This window comes from Myotis brandtii, unplaced genomic scaffold (assembly GCF_000412655.1).
Source record: "Myotis brandtii unplaced genomic scaffold, ASM41265v1 scaffold410, whole genome shotgun sequence".
Lineage (NCBI taxonomy): Eukaryota > Metazoa > Chordata > Mammalia > Chiroptera > Vespertilionidae > Myotis > Myotis brandtii.
Window position 1 is genome coordinate 2528997 of NW_005365764.1, and position 20777 is coordinate 2549773.

At 41.8% G+C, this 20777-nt stretch overlaps 1 protein-coding gene across 2 annotated transcripts in view; it reads left to right on the forward strand.

Moving 5' to 3' along the window:
* Positions 1–20777, forward strand: part of VPS13D (vacuolar protein sorting 13 homolog D (S. cerevisiae)) — a 237730-nt gene that overhangs the window by 22523 nt on the left and 194430 nt on the right. For both annotated transcript variants that reach the window (XM_014545506.1, XM_005873452.2), the window contains exons 13-23: positions 88–218; positions 1349–1424; positions 1826–1996; positions 3153–3283; positions 4749–4881; positions 7821–10025; positions 11276–11427; positions 13681–14715; positions 16845–16935; positions 18939–19065; positions 20557–20737. In XM_014545506.1, the coding sequence (XP_014400992.1) occupies positions 88–218; positions 1349–1424; positions 1826–1996; positions 3153–3283; positions 4749–4881; positions 7821–10025; positions 11276–11427; positions 13681–14715; positions 16845–16935; positions 18939–19065; positions 20557–20737 (4433 nt within the window). The remainder of the gene's footprint in view (positions 1–87; positions 219–1348; positions 1425–1825; positions 1997–3152; positions 3284–4748; positions 4882–7820; positions 10026–11275; positions 11428–13680; positions 14716–16844; positions 16936–18938; positions 19066–20556; positions 20738–20777) is intronic.

The following is a 20777-nucleotide window of genomic DNA, read 5'->3' on the forward strand; positions in this document are numbered from 1 at the left end:
GTCCTCTGTAAAATATTATACCTAATGCTTATAAAACACTTTAGGCTGTCATGGCGTAGTATCACTCTTATATTTATTTTTTTATAGATGTAAAGCTTTTGGCAGAATCCCTTCCTCGAAGAAATTCTTCCTTGCTTCTAGTCCGGTTGGGTGGCCTGTTTCTTCGAGACCTGGCCACAGAAGGAACGATGTTTCCTCTTCTGGTCTTCCCTAATCCAGTACGTATAGCGGTGGGGTGGCGAGTCCATCTGGGTGATGGTGATGCAGGTCTGTTTTAGGCAAGCAATAGTTAATATTAACTTGATTCACTTTGACATTTGATCATCTTGAGACAGATGGCCAATTAAAGGCAATCTGGAGTTAGATAAGTTTTTTATTTTTTATTTATTTATCTATTTATTTATTTTAATCCTCACCCAAGGGTATTTTTTCCATTGATTTTTAGAGGGAGGGAGGAGGGCAGAGGGATAGAGAGGGAGAGAAATACATCAATGTGAGAGACATTGATTGCCTGCCTCCCACATGCACCCTGACTGGGGCTGGGCATCAAACCTGCAACCCAGGTATGTGCCCTTGACCGGGAATTGAACCCGAGATCCTTTGGTGTGTGGGCTGAAGCTCTAACCATTGAGCACATGGCTAGGGCTAGATAAGTTTTTAACATTTATTAGAGAGCAGATGTTGGTGGGATTTATGGCAATGCCCTCTTCCTTTCCTGTGTTGTAGTGAACATGGAATAGTTTGCTCTGATTTGGAAGAAAATGCCATTAGCACTGCTGTTTTCTGCATTTCAGGGTTAATGTTTGAATTTTCTCTGTGTCTGACAGACCTTTGTATGCATTCTGACCATTAGTCACTTGATAGGACCTATTCTCTTCCTAGAGTTCCAAGAAAAACCATCTCAATTTCTATATATATGCTAATTTTTACATAGAATATTATTTATTAATTATAGATCTTCAATCTTAACAAATTGTCCAAGATATGGTCAGAATAATTGAATAAATTTAGCCACTTACTCTGCCCATAATATTTTTTGTTGGGGGGTGTGTGGACTTGTGGAGAGAGTGGGAGTGCAGAGTGAGAGTTTGAACAGCTGTACACGGTTAATATTCCTTATTTAGCAGTCATTCATTAAATGTCGGAATGCCAAGTAGCATTGTCAGTGCAGAAGAAAATACGTGTTTTCACTAGGTTGGGAAAAGGGCACAGACTAGAGGGATTGTTCTGCAAGTCCTCTGTGATCTGATATCAGATGAGTTTTGATTTGATTGTGCTCGGTGAGAGCGATGCCAAAGCATGTGTGCCCTCTCCCGCTGACATTTATGCATTTTGTGTGTGTTAATAGGAAAAAGAAGTTGGCAGAGTTTCACAGTCTTTTGGTCTCCAAACAACATCTGCAGACAGAAGTGATCACTACCCTGGTAATTTGTAGTATGTTCTTAAAACTAATCCTGGAAAATACGATGATTACAGATCAGTAGTCTTGATTACCTGTAAAAGAGGGGGCGTGTCTTGTTGTGTGGCCAGTGCTTTGCTGTGTGGACCCCTGTTTGACTTGGAGGCAGCCTGGTGCTCTCTGGGGCAGCCTCCCAGGTCTTCAGGGTTCTTGGTTTTCATAATGGGAGCAAATGCAACCACCTTTCTTGAGGAGTCCTGTCATAATTAAGGGTCAATCCTTATTAAGGGTCATAAATGTGTGTAAATGTGAACTAACTGGAAAATAATTTAGGAGGTGTCTTTTCTCCGAATGCCTCCTGGTCTGTTAAGAATCGGGTGGTTGATTTTGCCGTGTTCCATTTCTCACTCTGGTTCTTTCCTCCAGCTGCGGACCCAGATGCCCCAGTGTTTGAGATGCTGTATGAAAGAAACCCAGTGCACAGCCATTTCGAGAGGCGGCTGAATGTCAGCACCAGGCCCTTGAACATCATCTATAATCCCCAGGCTATTAAAAAAGTAGCTGACTTTTTCTACAAGGGAAAGGTTCATACCTCAGGTTAACTTTTTTGTTTGTTTGCTCTAACGTTCCTTTCTCAAGACATCTTTCCTGTCATTTCTGGCGCTCTGGACAAGGCTTATTGCACATTCAGGTGGCCTGTAGTGGTAGCAAAGGCCTTAAATCAATATCCTTAAATATTTTCTTTTTCTTTGCCTCTATTTAGCAAACATTTTTTAATACTTCCCATTCCATTTGGATGGCAGTTTCCTTGGCTACCCAGGATATTTTAGATCACTTGAATTTAGGAGGCATGTCCAAGAATTTCCTTCTAGGTGGCAGACAGGATCAATGTCTGTTTTGTGTGCTTGGTGCAGCATTAAATACTGCAAAGTTCATCACTGCCCTCTCCCACATCACTGCCTTAATGTCTTCCTTTGTTTTCTGCAGTAGGTGCATAAAAGGTTCTTTTGTTGAAGGGAAATTGATAAAATAATATTACTTAGCTAAATGTATCCCCTCCCTCCCTCTTATAATAATTAATGAAGCTGTTTTAGTTTTTGGTCTCTTTTGAATTCTTTTCATGCAAATACTAGCCATAAATGTCTTGGCTTCATTGCTCCTTCACTGATAGAATATAGAAGGCATTTCCCTCTAAATTCCATGTCTTCTTTCTTTTTAAAAAAAATATATTTTTATTGATTTCAGAGAGGCAGGGAGAGGGAGAGGAAGGGAGAAGGAGAGAGAGAGAGAATTACATCAATGATGAGAGAGAATCATTGATTGGCTGCCTCCTGCACCCCCCCTACTGTGGATCAAGCCCGAAACCTGGGCATGTGCCCTTAACTGGAATTGAACCTGGGACCCTTCAGTTTGTAGGCTGACGCTCTATCCATTGAGCCATACTGGCTAGGGCCCATTTCCTCTTTCAGTGTGATGCCATGCTTTTAAGGTTTTGAAATAAAATAGTTTGGACTCTTTCAGATAATAATTCAAGAAATTCTAGCACCTTATGTACCTTCCTTGCCTTTCTCCTCAGGGTTGTCCCTCACCCATCTGTGCCTCGGACCTGTTACCTGTATAGTGCCAGGCCAGGCTGGAGGAAGGAACTGTTGTCATAGACTGTTTTTTAGTTTTGGTGGAAATTCTTGGTGAGAACAGATGTCGCAGTGCTTTCGTCCACCACGCCATTTGAAAGGTCTTTCCATTCTTGCAGGCTTTGGTTATCAGTCTGAACTTGAGTTGAGAGTGGCTGAGGCTGCCCGAAGGCAGTATGACAAACTGAAGATGCAGACCAAGGCAGAAATCCGTCAAACTCTCGATCGTCTGCTAGTGGGTGACTTCATTGTAAGTGGCTCTATGTAAACACTCTTGCGGGGCTGGGGAAGGGGCAGGTGTGCGCTCTGTCAAGTTCTTGACCTGTTTTGGATAGGCATGCTAGTATCATTTACACTGATTAAATTGAAACTATGAAATCCTTATCAGCTAGCAAAAAAAAAAAAAAATCTTATGTCTTTTACAGTCAGAGTTTAGTGAATTAAAAAATCAAAAATCAAAATGAATGTTTGTGACCAGATCATGTTTCTTCCTTGTACCAAATTTGGAACATTCTCAAGACTCATCTTTGTTCCATTTTCTAGACCTGATATTTTATAAATGTTTCACTTCAGAGTACCCCCTTTTCACTTACTGTTACCAGAAGAAAAATAGCCAGATTTACCCCTCAGTTTCCACTCCAGGATATGATGGGCACTTTGTGATGCTAAGTGACCAGCTGATGCAAGGATGTCACAGCCAGGGAGAGCCAAAAAACATCAGTCCAGCCAAACTCCGTTTCCTAACGCCAGCATGGAGGTGCACTGCCGAGATGCGGCAGTAGATGGCGCAGTTAGAGTGTGGCTTCTTTTGCACAGTGCAGAGCCTGTTGGGGTGTAAGGGATGGCAGGACTGTTCTAAGTAAAATGTTTCAGGGTTTGTGCATAGTATGGGATGGAAAATCAGTCCTGTTTGCTGTCTTTGTGTGTGCGTTTCAACACAAATTACAATTAGTGTCCTATTTTCTTAGATAAAGATTTCTTTTTGATCACATACACATTAGCTTTTATTACATACGTGTAATTGAGGCCATTTTAGTTGCAGGGAAGAACAGGTGACAAATTCATGAGTTCTGTTTTTCTAAATATGTTTCAAATGTCAAACCTTATGTTTTTCATTAATGTATTCTGGCTTTAAAATCCATAGTTACTACTGTCTGTCCTATATAATAAAAGCCTAATATGCTAAGTGTCCAACCGTTTGACCTTTCGACCAGTTGCTATGATGCGCACTGACCACCAGGGGGCAGACGCTCCGACTGGTAGGTTAGCTTGCTGCTGGGATCCAGCCGATTGGGACTGGGCGAGATGGGCTGGACACGCCCTGGAGCCCTCCTGTGGTCCCTCCCCAGCCCCAATCATGCACTGGTGGGGTCCCTTGGCCTGGCCTGCACCCTCTTGCAATCCAGGACCCCTCAGGGGATGTCGGAGAGCCGGTGTCAGCCTGATCCCCACAGATCAGGCCGAGGGACCCCACCGGTGAATGTGCACCGGGCCTCTAGTGAAGAAATAAAAATATTTGGATTTCTATGTTTATTTGAGTTCCATAATTTCTGCAATACTTTATAGTACTAAGTTATGTAGATTTAGGAACAAGATCTTTCTTAAACTATCAGTCATCACAATTAAAGAAAGGCTTGAGCCCTGACTTATAAAGCTGTTCAGTTTCAGCAATGTAGTTAAAAGTTATTTGATTGTAGTTTATTTTATTTTTATAGGAGGACAGTAAACGGTGGACTGTACGACTAGATATTTCTGCCCCTCAAGTGATATTTCCTGATGATTTCAAATTCAAGAATCCTGTGTTAGTTGTTGTGGATCTAGGAAGAATGCTACTGACCAATACCCAAGGTATAGTGTGAATGGGAGTAATGAAAACATAACTTGGTAGGTTAATCTGTCTATGCTTAACCAAGTAAAGCTTAAAAAAAGGTTTATTAACATTTTAAAACTCCAAAGTTCATTTGTTACTTTAAAAATAACAGCTTTATTGAGATATATTTTAATATGTATAATTCATTCGTTTTTGGCATATTGCTAGAATTGTGCGTCTGTCACTGTTACCTAATTCCAGAACATTTTCATCATCCCAAGAAGAAATTCTAAACCCATTAGCAATCACTCTCCATCACCCCCTCTCCCAGGCCCTTCCAACCACTAATTTTTCTATCTCTGGATTTCCCTGTTCTGAATGGGGCGAGGTGGGGTTGGGGTCGGGGGATTTTAGAGGATGTTTATTAAAGCTGGGGACAAGGAAGGTCTGGGGAAATGAGCCCAGGCTGGTCTGCTTTGGCTCACTAAGAAGTCAGAGAAAAGGGGGCCTTGGGGACAGGCTCAGGGGGTTTGCCTGGGATGAACTGCCGCTGCCCTTTGCTGCCCTGGTTGCAAGCCTTATGGGGTCCCTTAGCGTTTAGGAGATGCATGTCTTTGGGGAAAGAAGTGGGGGCGGGGGCGTGGGTATGCTCCTGAGATACCCAGAGAGTGCCTGTTCTGAACAGTTTATAAGAATGGAATTATCCAATAGGTGGCTTTTTATGTCTGGCTTCTTTCACTTAGCATAGTGTTTTCAGGGTTTACCCATGTTGTATCATGCATAAGTACTTCATTTCCACTTAATGGCTGAATAATATTCCTTATATGAACATATCATATTTTACTTATCCATTCATCAGTTGATGGACATTTGTGTTGTTTCCACTTTTTGGCTATTATGAATAAAGCTGCTGTGAACATTTATGGGTAGATTTTGTGTAGACATTATTTTCAGTCTCTCGGGTATACTTCAGTGTGGAATTGCTGGGTCATATGGTGGCTTTAGTTAAACATTTTGAGGAACTGCCAGATTATTTCCTAAAATGACTGCACCATTTGACTCTTACTAGCAATGTATGAGGGCTCCAATTTCTCTACATCCTCGCCAACACTTGTTATTATCTGTCTTTTGGATTATAGCCATTTTTATGGGTGATACAGTATCTCATTGTGGTTTCTTTTTTTTTTTTTTTATTGATTTCAGAGAGGAAAGGAGAGGGAGAGAGAGATAGAAACATCAATGATGAGAGAGAATCATTGATCGGCTGCCTCCTGCATACCCCACACTGGGGGTGGAGCCCACAACCTGGGCATGTTCCCTGAGTGGGAATCTAACCATGACCTCCTGGTTCATAGGTTGATGCTCAACCACTGAGCCACACCGGCCAGGCCTCTTTAAAATTTATTTTATTTATTTTCTCATTGTGATTTTTATTTGTATTTCTTATGTAACATTTTATGTTTTAATAAACATTATTTCTCAGCACTTAATTTCAGGACTAGAGATTTAATCTACTTAGGGATATCAGGGACATATATAAAAAGAGACTCCTGGCCCTGGCCGGTGTAGTTCAGTTGGTTGGAACATTGTCCTGTATACTGAAAGGTCGAGGGTTTGATTCCCAATTAGGGCACAGCACATACCCAGGTTATGGGTTCGATCCCTGGTTGGGGTCCCTAAGGGAGGCAACTAATCAATGTTTCTCTCTCACATTGATGTCTCTCTCTCTCTCTCTCTCTCTCTCTCTCTCTCTTTCTCTCTCCTTCCCTCCCTCTCTTTCTAAAACCAGTAAAAACATATTCTTGGGTAAGACTTAAAAATAAATAAAAAATAAAGAGAGACTCATGGAAGGTAATTTCGTTGCCGTTATAAAATCCCCAGTACAGTCATTTTTATCTTGAGATGGGAGGGAAGAAAGAGAGGATTCATGGCGTAAGAGAGATTAAGGAAGTTTATCAAATAATTTTAACCTTATCTTCACTGAGAAAACCCTAAAAAAGAGACTAGGGTAGATGATTTGAGCAGGAATGGTAAAGTTTGGTGCAAAAGGGAATGAAGAAAAGGCTCACAACCACAAAAAAGCACCTACTTGAATTTATAAGACAACATGGAATAGGGACATAGGTGAGCAAACCCAGTGGTTTTTTTCTTTTTAAATCCTCACCCAAGGACATTTTTTCCATTGATTTCTGGAGAGAGTTGAAGGGAGGGAGGAGGGGGAAAGAGAGAGAAACATTGACGTGAGAGAGACACATTGATTGGTTGCCTCCCGCATGCACTCCCATCAGGGCTGAGGAACCTGCAACTGAGATACGTGCCCTTGACTGGGAATCAAACCTCGACCCTTTGGGCCTCAGGCCAATGCTCTAACCACTGAGTAAACCGGCCAGAGCCCCAGTGGTGTGTTTTTGTAGTTGTCTCAGCTCTGCTCGGCTGTACAAGAGAGTGTGAACACTGGGGCTAGAACATGACATATTGAGAAATCACTGCTTGCGCAGCACTGATCTAGGTGCTGGCGATACTGTGTTGAGTAAGACAGATGAGGCCTCTGTTCTTTTGGAACATTCTAGTCGGGGGAACAAAATGAACACACAGACAAAAACAGGAAAAAGCAAAGACTTGTGGAGAGTGATGTAAAAAGGATTGGTGATAGCAGCTCAGGGCAGTGCAGCTCATGGTGTGGATGCAGTTTGGGGTAGCAGCTTGCTGGTTTGTGTACCCCGATATGTGTCCCTATGTATACAGCAGTTCTCTATGTTTTCTCATGTTCATATACTTTCTCTTTGTGTTTTGATTTCCAAATAATAGGTAAGTTCACACAGAAAAATGGTAAATACAGAATATCAGCTTCGAGTTTTTGTCCATTTATTTTTATTAAATTGGGGTTGGTTGATTCTCTACTTCTCTTGATCATTACCTTAAAGGAAAAAAGGCAAGAGCAGACATAGACTTAGAATCCTCTCTTTTTTACCTGCAGATGACTCCAAGAGGAAGAGTGTGGATGAGTCAGCCTCTGAAGAGAATCAGTTTAGTGATGACGAGTATATGACCCCTCTTGCCACACCTCCTAACACCCCACCCCCCGAGACGAGCAGCAGCAATGAGGAGAAAACACCTCCATTTTCTATCAGCGAAGAGCAGCTCCAAGCACATCTATTGAGCACAAAGATGTATGAGAGGTACTCCCTGTCGTTTATGGACCTCCAGATCATGGTGGGACGAGTGAAGGACAATTGGAAGCATGTCCAGGATATTGATGTGGGGCCAACCCACGTGGTCGAGAAATTCAATGTTCACCTACAGTTAGAACGCCGGTTGATTTATACTTCAGATCCCAAGTACCCCGGAGCCGTGCTCTCAGGTAACCTGCCTGACTTAAAGATCCACATCAATGAAGATAAAATATCCGCCCTAAAGAACTGCTTCGCTCTCCTCACCATGCCAGAAATGAAGACTTCTGACTCGCAGATCAAAGAGAAGATTTTCCCCCAAGAGGGTCCGCGGGGAACTCTGCAAGACTCTGTAATGAATTTAACCCAGAGCATCGTGATGTTGGAGCAGCACACCCGGGAGGTCCTGGTGGAGTCGCAGCTCCTCCTGGCCGAGTTTAAAGTGAACTGTATGCAGCTTGGTGTGGAGAGCAACGGCCAGTACATTTCCGTGCTCAAGGTGTTTGGGACCAACGCTCACTTCGTGAAGAGGCCTTACGATGCCGAAGTCTCCCTGACTGTTCATGGTTTGCTCCTGGTGGACACCATGCAGACATATGGTGCAGATTTTGACCTTTTGATGGCGTCACACAAGAACTTGAGCTTTGATATCCCAACAGGAAGCCTCCGGGCTAGCAGGTCCCAGTCTCCTGTCTCTGGATCCAGTGTGGCCCCCTTCACTAATGTTGTCACTGTGAGCGACCCGTCAGCGGCGAGTGTCTCACTTGACAGAGTTCTCACCAAAGAACAGGAGTCCCTCATTAAATTGGAGTATCAGTTTGTGAGTTCAGAGTGCCCGTCAATGAATTTGGATAGCACTCTCCAGGTGATTTCATTGCAGGTAAATAATTTGGATATTATTCTAAATCCAGAGACAATTGTGGAGCTGATTGGTTTTCTTCAAAAATCCTTTCCCAAGGAAAAGGATGATTTGAGTCCCCAACCTTTAATGACTGACTTTGAAAGAAGCTTTAGGGAAGAAGAAACTTACCAAGCTACCTATGAACAAAACACCGAGGTTGCAGTGGAGATCCACCGACTTAACTTACTGCTCCTCCGGACAGTGGGAATGGCGAATGGAGAGAAATATGGCAGAAAAATTGCGACTGCTAGTATAGGTGGCACCAAAGTCAACGTCTCAATGGGGAGCACGTTTGACATGAATGGTTCTCTCGGTTGTTTGCAGCTTATGGATTTGACACAAGATAATATTAAGAACCAATATGTTGTCAGTATCGGGAATTCCATGGGCTATGAAAATATCGTCAGCGATATCAGTTACTTTGAATCTGTATTTGTCAGAATGGAAGAGGCAACCCTCCATGAAGCGTTGAGTTTCACATTTGTGGAGAAATCGAAGCAGGAATGTTTTCTCAACCTCAAGATGGCTTCCCTGCATTATAACCACTCTGCTAAATTTTTGAAGGAGTTGACATTGTCCATGGATGAACTGGAGGAGAATTTTCGAAGTATGCTGAAAAGCGCAGCCACCAAAGTCACCACCGTGCTCGCTACCAAGACAGCCGAGTACAGTGAGATGGTGTCACTCTTCGAAACTCCAAGGAAGACGCGGGAATCCTTTAGCTTGGAAGACAATGAGATCTATGGGTTTAGCCCAGCTGCCTCTCATGCCGACACTGTAAAGCTAATCTTGAACATAAACATTGAATCGCCAGTTGTTTCTATCCCTCGGAAGCCCGGGAGCCCGGAGTTGTTGGTAGGACACTTGGGACAGATATTCATCCAGAATTTTGTGGCAGGAGATGATGAATCCAGAAGCGACCGTCTGCAGGTGGAAATCAAAGACATTAAATTGTACTCTTTGAATTGCACCCAGCTGGCAGGCAGAGAGGGTCCTGGGTCTGACGTAAGCCGGGCGTCTTACCCTCCCTCTGGGTCTGCCAGTACCAACAGCCAGGAGGAAGCCCATTTCACCCGACATGATTTCTTTGAATCTTTGCATAGAGGTCAAGGTGAGGAGTATTAATCATGTCTCATTTTATTTAAAGGCTAGAGGCCTGACGCATGAAATTCGTGCAAGAGTAGGCCTTCCTTCCCCTGGCCGCCTGCACCAGCTTCTCTCTGGCACCCGGGACCTGGGCTTCCCTCTCAGTCCGTCTTCCTCTGGAAGGTCATCCGGTCTAATTAGCATATTACGCGTTTATTATTATAGATTCCAAACCCAGCTCATGTATACTATGCTTAAAGCAACAACAAAAACCTTTTTTTTTCGAATTATCCCCAGTTACTATTTAAGAAATCACACTGGAATTTTAATAGAATGCTTCGTATTAGGTTGATATGTTTTCAGCTTTTCCATCCAATGCCATATTTGGTGAAATAAGAATTTTTTAAAGTGGCCCCCTTTGAAATTGGGTGAGTACTTATATATAGGGATGTTTCAGGAGTGGTTTCTGTGAAAAGTACTGTTTCATTTGGTCAAATACATCTGCTTTTTTAATTTCTAAGCTGTAGGTATTTCCTAGTTAAATATCGTAGTCCAAGGCAGCTAGAGGGATTGACATAATAAGAATCTGAAATTTAGCCTGTGGATGTTATGTCCTCTTTTTAAAAGTGTTCTGCCATCTCTTGTAATGGGTTGGTTCAGGATTCTAGGAGTAATATGCCCCATCTGATATGCTAAAACCAAACAGTTGAATCTGTTGGTCTTGGCATCCTCAGAAGTCAGGTAAGCCCTGGAGCATGCTTTATTCATTGGTGAAGATAGTAATGCCTTTGAGGAATTCCTCCTCTGTGCTTCTCAGATGTTAATTCACTGATTATTTACATGCTTACCCAACGATTGCTTTCTCTGCTTGGTATAAAAGCTGTTCGCTTAGAACCCTGTATTGTCCCGATTCTGATTTGGGCCCATTAAGAGGAATCCATCTATGTCTGGACGCTGGGTAAGGATGAGCAAGTTGGTTTGAAAAATGCCAGCTCGGGGCTACGAGAAGCTTATTGTAAACCCTGGCCTGGATTCATGTTCACCACATCGTATTTTGAAGCCACCAAATGGAGCGTGTCATGAAAATATTGTTTCTTTTTGTGTATAAATTGATCTTGTGCCTCTGCTTGCTCTGAGTTTTGATCTTGGGATAGTCATCAAAGTTTGTATTCAATCATGGACCTCCTGCTCTATTTCCTATATCCTGCTCTTAATCAGCGATAACGCACTATGTAGTAGTGTTTTCAGACTGTCATTTCCTCTCTCTTATGCCAGCCTTTCACATCCTGAACAACACCACCATTCAGTTTAAACTGGAGAAGATCCCTATAGAGAGAGAATCTGAACTGACTTTCTCCCTTAGTCCAGATGACCTGGGAACTTCTAGCATCATGAAGATCGAAGGGAAGTTTGTCAATCCAGTTCAGGTAAATACCTTGTTAATTTTCATGTCCAGACAGTTACAGTCACCTATTTTATATTTAGAATATATATATATTTATATATTTTCATACTATATATAAACTATTGGAAGGAAAATCTATAAATTCAAGGAGATATCATTAATGCATATCAGTATTGATAACTTGTTCTAGTCAACGTGGAGTCCTTTTAGTGTGTCCTTTTATCCCTGGGGAATCAGTCTTATCAGCCATCTTCTTGTGGAGGAGGGGTGTATTTTATAGAGGAAGAGGGCAGATCCTGAATTCCATTGCCATTCAGAAACGAGGAAAATTATTGCTTAAAAAGTCAGTGTCTCTTTCCCAGGAGGACATAATTCTTGTCTCACTCTGGCATACTTGGCCCAGCCTATAAAATAATCTGATGATATCTAAGCTGTTGACAGATCCTTTCAAGGGAGAATTAGAATTAGTCTTGCCCACTTTGAAATGAAATGGGCCTGGATGGGGATTTCTTATGTGTGTGTGTGTGTGTACATACATTTGTCATCCCTTTTCCTTTAAAAGTGTAATTTTTCCTGCTTTCATAGGGATGAGAGAAAAGAGCATAACATTATAAAACAGCAAGGACAGGCAGGATCTTAGGACAGTGGATCCTAGGCTTGGGCAGTAATTGGTCATCAGTCTGTCAGGAGTGCTAACAGAAGGTGTGTACTTTTTCATATCAGTGGTTCTTAAATATAAGTCTTTGAGTGATAGAACTGTCCCCAAAGCTTTTCTCTGCATTTTCATCTTAAATCTAGCACATAATGTTAATTCTATTGAATTATATTGACTTATTCTTATAGTTATTATTGCTTTACTATAGTTTCTGATGATACTCTTTATTACAAATGATGTTAAAATATTAAAAATAATTTTAAGTAATTTAAAATATCTTATTATGAAAAACTTTAAACATACACAAAAGTAGAATATCTAATGAACCTTATGCACCCATCACTCAGATTTTAAGGCAAATCCCAGACCTCATGCCATTTTTATCTATATTTTTGGAATGTATCTCTACAGACTACATACATTTTTGACACACCTACAATAATGTTATCATGTCTGGTGAAATAAATGAGGATTTCTTAGCATCATTAAATTTTAATCCATTTTTCAAAAACGTCTTTTCACTTTAGGCTTGTTCAAATCAGGGTCCAGACAAGGTCTGCACATTGCATTTGTAGGTCTCTATTAATTTAGGTTCCCTCTCATTTTTCCCCCCAGGCTATTATTTTGTTGTGAAAACCAGGTCAGTTGCCCTGTAGAATGTCCCACATTCTGGATTAGCTGTTTGTTTGGGGTGTTACTTAACTTGTCCCCCCACATTTCCTGTAAACTGTAACTTAACTCTACAGATTTAACTGGATTCAGGTTCATTTTTGTTGTTTTGTTTTGTTTAGGCCAGACACTTCAGAGGTAGTGCCATGGGCTTCATAGTGCATTGTGTCAGGAGACATGTAATGTTTGGTTGTCCCTCAATGATGCTAAGATTGGTGATTGTGTTCCGGTGGCAGGAACCTGATCCCTTCATTGCAAAATTCTCATTCATTCATTCATAGAAGAGCTTATTCTACATGGATGAACCGTGATGGGATAAATTATTTAATTAGGGGTTACAAAATGATAACTTTCTAATTCTATCATTTTTATATCTGCTTGGAATTCCTCTGTTAAAAAATTGCTATTAAGTAAATAAAAAACTTGCTTGAAAGTATTTTAAATGAGAAATTGTAATTAAAAACAAAATAAGGGAGAAAGGAAACATAGGTAGTAATAGATCATTACTATTACCATTAAAGAGCACTCTGTATTTGTTTAGCTGTAAACACAGGTGGTTATGATGCTTGGTGATGATCAGTGGTTTTAGAACCATGAATCTTGTTTCTCAGCCCTGTGGTACCACCACGTTGGACTTGTAGCAGCATTCCCTTCAGTTTCTGCAGTTGTTTTTGTGTGGTTAGGAAGAGTGATTCAGGCCTACAACCAGTTGCACTTATTGAACACTTATTGTGTATTGGTTATTCCATGAGGTACTGGGGGAGGCCCTTTGAATAGACAGGGTCAGAGAGAGGTAAGGACAGAAAAGAAACAAAGAAAGTTCTTGCCATCAACTGATTGATAACCTCTTTGGAAACCCATAAAAGGCAACTTGGGTAATTTTTGGGCAGTGCAGCTGAGTGCAATTAATAATGGTAACAGAATAACTGATTTTTTTCTCTTTGCATACAGGTGGTGTTAGCGAAGCATGTGTATGAGCAGGTTTTACAAACGCTGGACAATCTCGTGTATAGTGAAGACCTGAATAAGTTTCCAGTCAGTGCCGCCTCCTCACCTTGTCCTAACTCTCCTCTGCCTTCCCTCAGTACCTGTGGAGAACCTTCCCTTGAAAGGAAGGAGAATGGATTGTTCAGCCACTCCAGCCTTTCTAACTCTTCTCAGAAGTCCTTGTCTGTGAAGGAGGTCAAATCTTTTACCCAGATTCAAGCCAACTTTTGTATATCAGAGCTTCAAGTTCAGCTAAGTGGTGATCTGACCTTGGGGGCCCAGGGGCTTGTGAGCTTAAAGTTTCAGGATTTTGAGGTGGAATTCAATAAAGACCATCCTCAGACCTTATCCATTCAGATTGCCCTGCGTTCTCTGCTGATGGAAGACTTATTGGAGAAAAATCCGGATTCTAAATATAAGAACCTGATGGTGTCTCGGGGAGCCCCTAAGCCGTCAAGTTTAGCACAAAAAGAATATCTCTCTCAGTCTTGCCCTTCGATATCCAATGTGGAGTATCCTGACATGCCTCGCTCTCTGCCTTCCCACATGGAAGAAGCTCCTAACGTCTTTCAGCTGTATCAGAGACCTACCTCGGCATCCAAGAAGAAGCCAAAGGAAGTCCAAGACCAGGACTGTCCCTTGACCCCACCTCCTTCTCCAACAGTAGATGAGCCCAAGACACTTGCAGGAAAGAGTAAATTTGATGATTCCTTGGTCCATATCAATATATTCTTAGTGGATAAGAAACACCCAGAATTCTCTTCCATTTACAACCGAATTAACCGGAGCATTGATGTTGATTTTAACTGCTTGGATGTGCTCATCACACTGCAAACTTGGGTCGTGATACTAGATTTTTTTGGAATTGGTTCCACTGCAGACAACCATGCAATGAAGGTACCTACGCCTGAGGATATTCTACAAAACGTGAAGTCAGAAGCAAATGCTCTGCCAGAGCCTGAACTTCAGGATCCAGTTAACACCAAGCTGGATCTCAAGGTATCAGCTCCCTTTCACTCCTTGAAGTTCTAAGAATGTTAGTTTGTTTATTGAAATGCGATCATCGTGCATTTACTCTAGAAAATAGATCCATTGGCAGGGGAGCTATATACAGTGGGGCCTTGACTTACGAGTGTCCCGACTAACGAGTTTTTTGAGATACCAGCTGTCTCTCGGCCGATTTTTTGCATTGAGTTGATAGAGTAATTTGAGTTAATGAGCTCCTTAACGAGCTCGGTCTTGGAACAAATTAAACTCGTAAGTCAAGGCCCCACTGTATATCTGTTACAAAAGGGTAGACAATGGCTTAGAAAAGGTTTGAGTGTAAATCCCATCTGGAGGCAGGGAAAGTAAACGGTTTAGAAAACTTTCTTTGGTTTGTATAATTCAGTGGAATTACTTAGTTCCTCTGAGCCTCAGTTTTCTCATCTTCCATCATCTAATTAAGATAACAGATGTAGCTGGTTTCACAAGACAACAGGACTAGATAACTGCCCCTCAAAAATAGACTTTTTTAGAATAAGAACTTTAAAAAAATTTTTAATGTACAGATTTTCAAATATATCACAAACAGAATCTTCTTACCTAATAATAGACAAACATGTAAATTGACCGTACCTTTGCTACGCTAACCAGCCAATCAGGAGAGTATGCAAATTAACCTAACAAAGATGGTGGTTAATTTGCATACATAGACTCTAAGCGGTGGAGCGAAGCCTGACAGCCCCGGGGCCAGTGGAGCAGTGAAAGTCTCACGGCCGTGGGGCCGGCTCCAGCTGGAGCCCGGCCAGAGCAAAGGCCTGGGTGCCAGGTGTCGGAGGAAAACCGGTCCCAGCAGCCAGGGGAAAGGAAGGCCTATTGCACGAATCTCTTTGTGCAACAGGCCTCTGGTCTATATATATAAAAGCCTAATATGCAAAGTTTCCCCTGGGGAGTTTGACTGGGAGACTGGGAATTCGATCGCTTGCTATGACATGCGCTGACCACCAGGGGGCGGCGCGGAATGAAGGGAGGCCCTGGCCGGCAGCCAGAAGGCCCCTATTGGCCCTGATTGCTGGCCAGACCTGGGGACCCTACCCATACATGAATTTTGTGCAACGGGCCTCTAGTAGTATAATGAATGCCCATGTACCAAAACCTGTGGGAATCATCACATTTACTTTTCTCCTTTTTTCTCTTTGCTGAATTATTTAAAGCAGATTCTAGATATCATTTCCTCTCTACAAACTTCAGTTTTCATTCCTGAAAAATACAGACTTTTAAAATATAACTACAATGCATTGTTACATCTAACTACCTTAGCAAGAATTTCTTGGTACTACGTATTCCCTTATTTTCTCAAAAATGCTCGTTTACTTGTGCATTGTAGAGGAATGAATGATTTAAGAAGCTTCATGTCTTTCCTTTGAGGTCTACAATTCAGTGGAATACTTTGCTTTTCTGAGCCATAGTTTCCTCATCTACAAAATGAGGACAATTAAAAGGACGTTTGAATCTTTTGAATGGAGATTCAAATAAGGTTCACATGTTACAGTTGCTGTCATGTCTCTGAAATCTGTTAATTAAGCCAGTTTTCCTTCTCCTTTATTCCCCCCATGCAGTTGATTTGTAGAAACTGGGTTAGTGTGCTGTAGGGTGTCCCACATCTCGGATTTGCCATTTGATTCTTTTATCTTCTAATTTTAGAAATGGAAGTTAGTTCTAGAGACTTGATCAGATTCAGGTTCGAGTTTTTGGTAAAAACATTTTTTAGGTGGTGCTGAGTGCATCCTATTACTTTACGCCAGGAGGTATAAGACATCTGGTTGTCCCACTTTTAGTGATGCTCCAATTCATGCTAAGATAGAGGATTCAGGTGGTGACAGCATAGACAAGCAGCCATAGAGAAGACACTGCAGAGCCTGGGTTGTAGATTGCCCCTTTGAGTTCCTATCTTATCAGCTCTCTCCTTAGTTCTTAGATTATGGTTTGACTGGCTGAAGAAAGCTGAAATGAAATTGGCATCAATTTGAAGTTTTACCTTTCTGCTTCTTCCTTGACTTTGTTCTGTTGTTCTGTTAAAGGACACCCTTCCCCGCCCTCCCCCCCTCCTAGTAACATTTGTCTAACTTTGTCTTCTGTGTGCTTAGGTTCATTCACTCTCTCTCGTGCTGAATAAGACCACCAGTGAACTTGCTAAAGCAAATGTGTCCAAATTAGTGGCACACCTGGAAATGATTGGTAAGTGGGGAAAAATCAAACTTGCAAAATCTGGTAAGAATTTGAACATCTTGCTCACAAATCTAATTGTCCTCACATGCTGAGTAAGGTGTGGAATCAATGGCTTGATTGCGCTTATAGGCCTGGCCATGGTTTATGACAGTGATTCTCAGATGCTTCCTTATGGATGAGAATCATTTGCTCATCTTGTTAAAAATGCAGGTGTCTGGCACAGTTACCCCCCTCTCGCCCCCATCTCAAGAATCTGATTCAGTAGGTTGGGATGGGGCCTTGGTGTCTGTGGTTTTAACAAACTCTATCTGGTGATTATATAATTTTTTTGTCTAAACTGGAACATTTTTGAGCGTGAAAGGAGGCATTATTAATGATTACATCTGGGGAACGATTATTCGCTAATTATACCTGGTGTGTAACAGGCTGTTTCTGGGAAACTAGGGCATATGTTCATTCGATCTATTGCAGTAAAGAGGGGGAGTTACCAATAGGGGGTATGATTTTAGGTAGGAGGATATTGTAGCAAACCTGGCATTCTTTTTTTTTTTTTTAAACCCTCACCTGAGTATATGTTTTTACTGATATTAGAGAGAGAGAGAGAAAAAAACATTGATGTGAGAGAGAAACATCTATCGGTTGCCCCCGTATGATCAGGGATTAAACCTGAAACCTTTTGGTGTACGGGATGACACTCCAACCAACTGAACCACCCAGCCAGGGCCCTGGCATTCTTTCTAGTGGGACTCTGTAAGTTGCAATTCTTATAGAAAAACTGTGATCAGCTATATCAAATTTTAAATAGTAGGGATCTCTAAAGTGAATAAAAAACTATTCCTTCCTTAAGGACTAGGTAATGAAATATGGACGACTACAAGGCTCAAATGTTGACCCTGTAGTTAAAAACAAGACTGTCTTTTGGGGGAGGAATGAACTGAAATTGAGGTGTTTTTGCCTGGTATAAATCAGTGTCTAAAAGATGCCTAGCAGAGATAGTTCTTTAAAATTGGAGAAGCTTGGGTATTTCTTTGAGGAAATTAAGAATAAAAAATTAGTATGTGCTATTGACTCATTGGGAGCTGAACTGGTCATCTACATATATAAAAAGCCAGTGTCCATGATGACCAGGCTGATCACACGACCAGTCACCATGAGATGCATTGAGCACCTCTTGGTCCCTCCCCCACGGCCCACAGGCTCTGATCACAGCAAGGTGGGTGGCGGGCGGGTGGGGCAGTGAACATGGCAAGCAGCGGCAGGTGGGTGGGCAGGGCTGCGAGCAGCGGTGGGCTACCACGCTCGATTTCACACGCTGGGCCTCTAGTTTTATATTGCTAATTATGATGATAAAATTTTACAGAATCAACAGTTCAACATATTTCTTTTTACTCTTCACCCCCTGTTGAGAATGACTCAGTAGAGGTTCACTGCTCAGATGCCCGAGTTTCGGCAACCTTCTTTCTGCCCACCTTCCAGGGGCCCCGCTGCTGCAGTGTCAGAGTCTTTAGTGTCTATCTCATTAATGCTGTTTTTATTTATTTTTTTATTAAATCATACCAAAATCCACTTAAGGTTGCTTGAATACCTGACACATGTCTAATACTTCCTTTTTCATTTTTTTATCCATAGTACAATGAATAGAACTGAGGATATTTCACTAATTCTAATTAGGAGTCTACTCTCAGAATGGATCATGCTCCTATCTGTAGTTGCAAATGCTTTTCTCTTTAAATTGTGTACACATTTACTTTTATTTCTTTCCTGTTGCAAATGTTCAAGTGTGATGTTGCTGTGTCATTTCAGTCCCCTGCGGACTTTTGCACTGAGACTACTTGAAACGTTGCATAAAACATTTTTTCTGGGTGTGTTGGGATGCAAACATTTGTTTTTGCCAGGTAGTTTGATTAAACAGTGGGAAGTCTGAGGCATGTGTGTGTCAGTTTTTGTTTCAGACACATTGAAGGTGTGTGACAAAAAAGGGTACGTAACGTGTTCTAATCTCACATCCGTAGAAGGAGACCTGGCCTTGCAGGGCAGCATCGGGAGCCTGTCTCTGAGTGACCTCACAGCCCACGGGGAGTTCTACAGGGAGCGGTTCACCACCAGTGGGGAAGAAGCACTCATCTTCCAGACTTTTAAGTAAAAACCTCCATCTTTCTCACTTGACATTTTGTCATTATTGCTGGCTGTTTCAAATTCGTGTTGACTAATCAATGAAGAAAAGACTTAAAAAATTTACCTTCTTATATAAAACTGGTATGATCTAGTGGTGAGGAATTCTGATTCCTATTGAAATGGATCTGTGCTGACGTGGGCTCCTCAGGTTTCATAAACAGATGGGCATGATTGAAATACTTCTGATTACTAAAATCCCTGGGCTCATGCCGCCCTCCCACTAACTGGTTATGTGATCTTAGGCAACTCATTTCATCTCTGTGCATCTGTTTTCCTCTCTAAATGTTGAGGGACTAAGATCAGTTTCCATCAAGCTGTAAACGTTCTAGAATGATTGCAGCCTGAGAAAGTTGTTGGGGATATAGGTGTTAAATTACATCGTGCATTTTTTTTCTGTAGAAACAATCTATATTGAATCTTTTCAGTTTTAGAATTTAGAAGGCATCTTTAGGCCTACATAGTTATTAAAAGGCAGAAAGTTTAAAATGGTGGTTTTTCAACCTTTTGGGAAGCTGTTAGAAAATAGAAATATCCAGCTATACCCCCTGATATTTTGGTGTAGGGTAATACTCAGTCCTCCCCGCCCCCACCTTGCCATAGTGATTCTAATGTTCAACCAGAACTGAGAAAACCTGTTTCTAAAGATATCTGGGAACTTCTTCCATTTTCAAGGGGAGTATGTCATACTGTACTGAGCATTTAGATGGATCAGTTTCTATTGTTACCTGCCACAGTGGCGTGGTTATGTAATAAATGAGATAATTAATATAAAACTCTTAATTCTCTGTCTGTCACAGAATAGGTGCTTAGCTAATGTGAGATCCTTTCCCCAGTGACTGTATCCTGTATATTAATTTATTATTATGACACCATGCTCCATTCTCCAGTAAATTCAAAATCATTAGTAAGGTTTTCTAATTTGTCTTGGAATGTAGATGCTAAGCCTCTTTGGCCTACATTTCACTGGAGTTAAAATAAGACTTCTTTCTGCCTCCAGAAGAGTTTTCCCCAGGAACATTGGTTTGGTTGCCCAGTTTTCTTACACATTGTTTCATGTCTTATTTTTATTATCTTTTAAACCCATATTGTCACAATCGTTGCTAGAACAGAGTGAGCAGGAGTAATTGCTTTTCCTTAAAGGCCCAGGTGAAAGGTCTGAACCACAGGTGGCTTGTGAGTGAGTTCTGGAATCCAGAGTGAGTGAGTGCCTGGAGCTGCCCACCTGTGTATAGCCCTGGCTGTCTCACACCAGCCTTTTATTGCACATTCTCAACACTTGCCGAACGAAGCTCAGAAAGGGAGTGATTATTGGAGTTCACTTTGTAAAACTTGATGTGGATTTCCATTTTAATCACTAAGTGTGTTCTCTAGGGAAACCCCTAGCTCAATCCAAGTTGCCTTCAAATACTAACTTGTATCTGGCTGCCGTTTGAGTCACGTTTTTGCCGTTTCTAGGTATGGACGGCCCGACCCTCTGCTGCGGAGGGAGCACGACATTCGCGTGAGCCTCCAGATGGCCTCGGTGCAGTACGTGCACACCCAGCGCTTCCAGGCGGAGGTGGTGGCCTTCATTCAGCACTTCACTCAGCTGCAGGACGTCCTAGGGCGCCAGCGGGCCGCGATTGAGGGGCAGACGGTAGGTCGTCTCATTTCTCCAAGTTGCCTTTTCAGTTTGA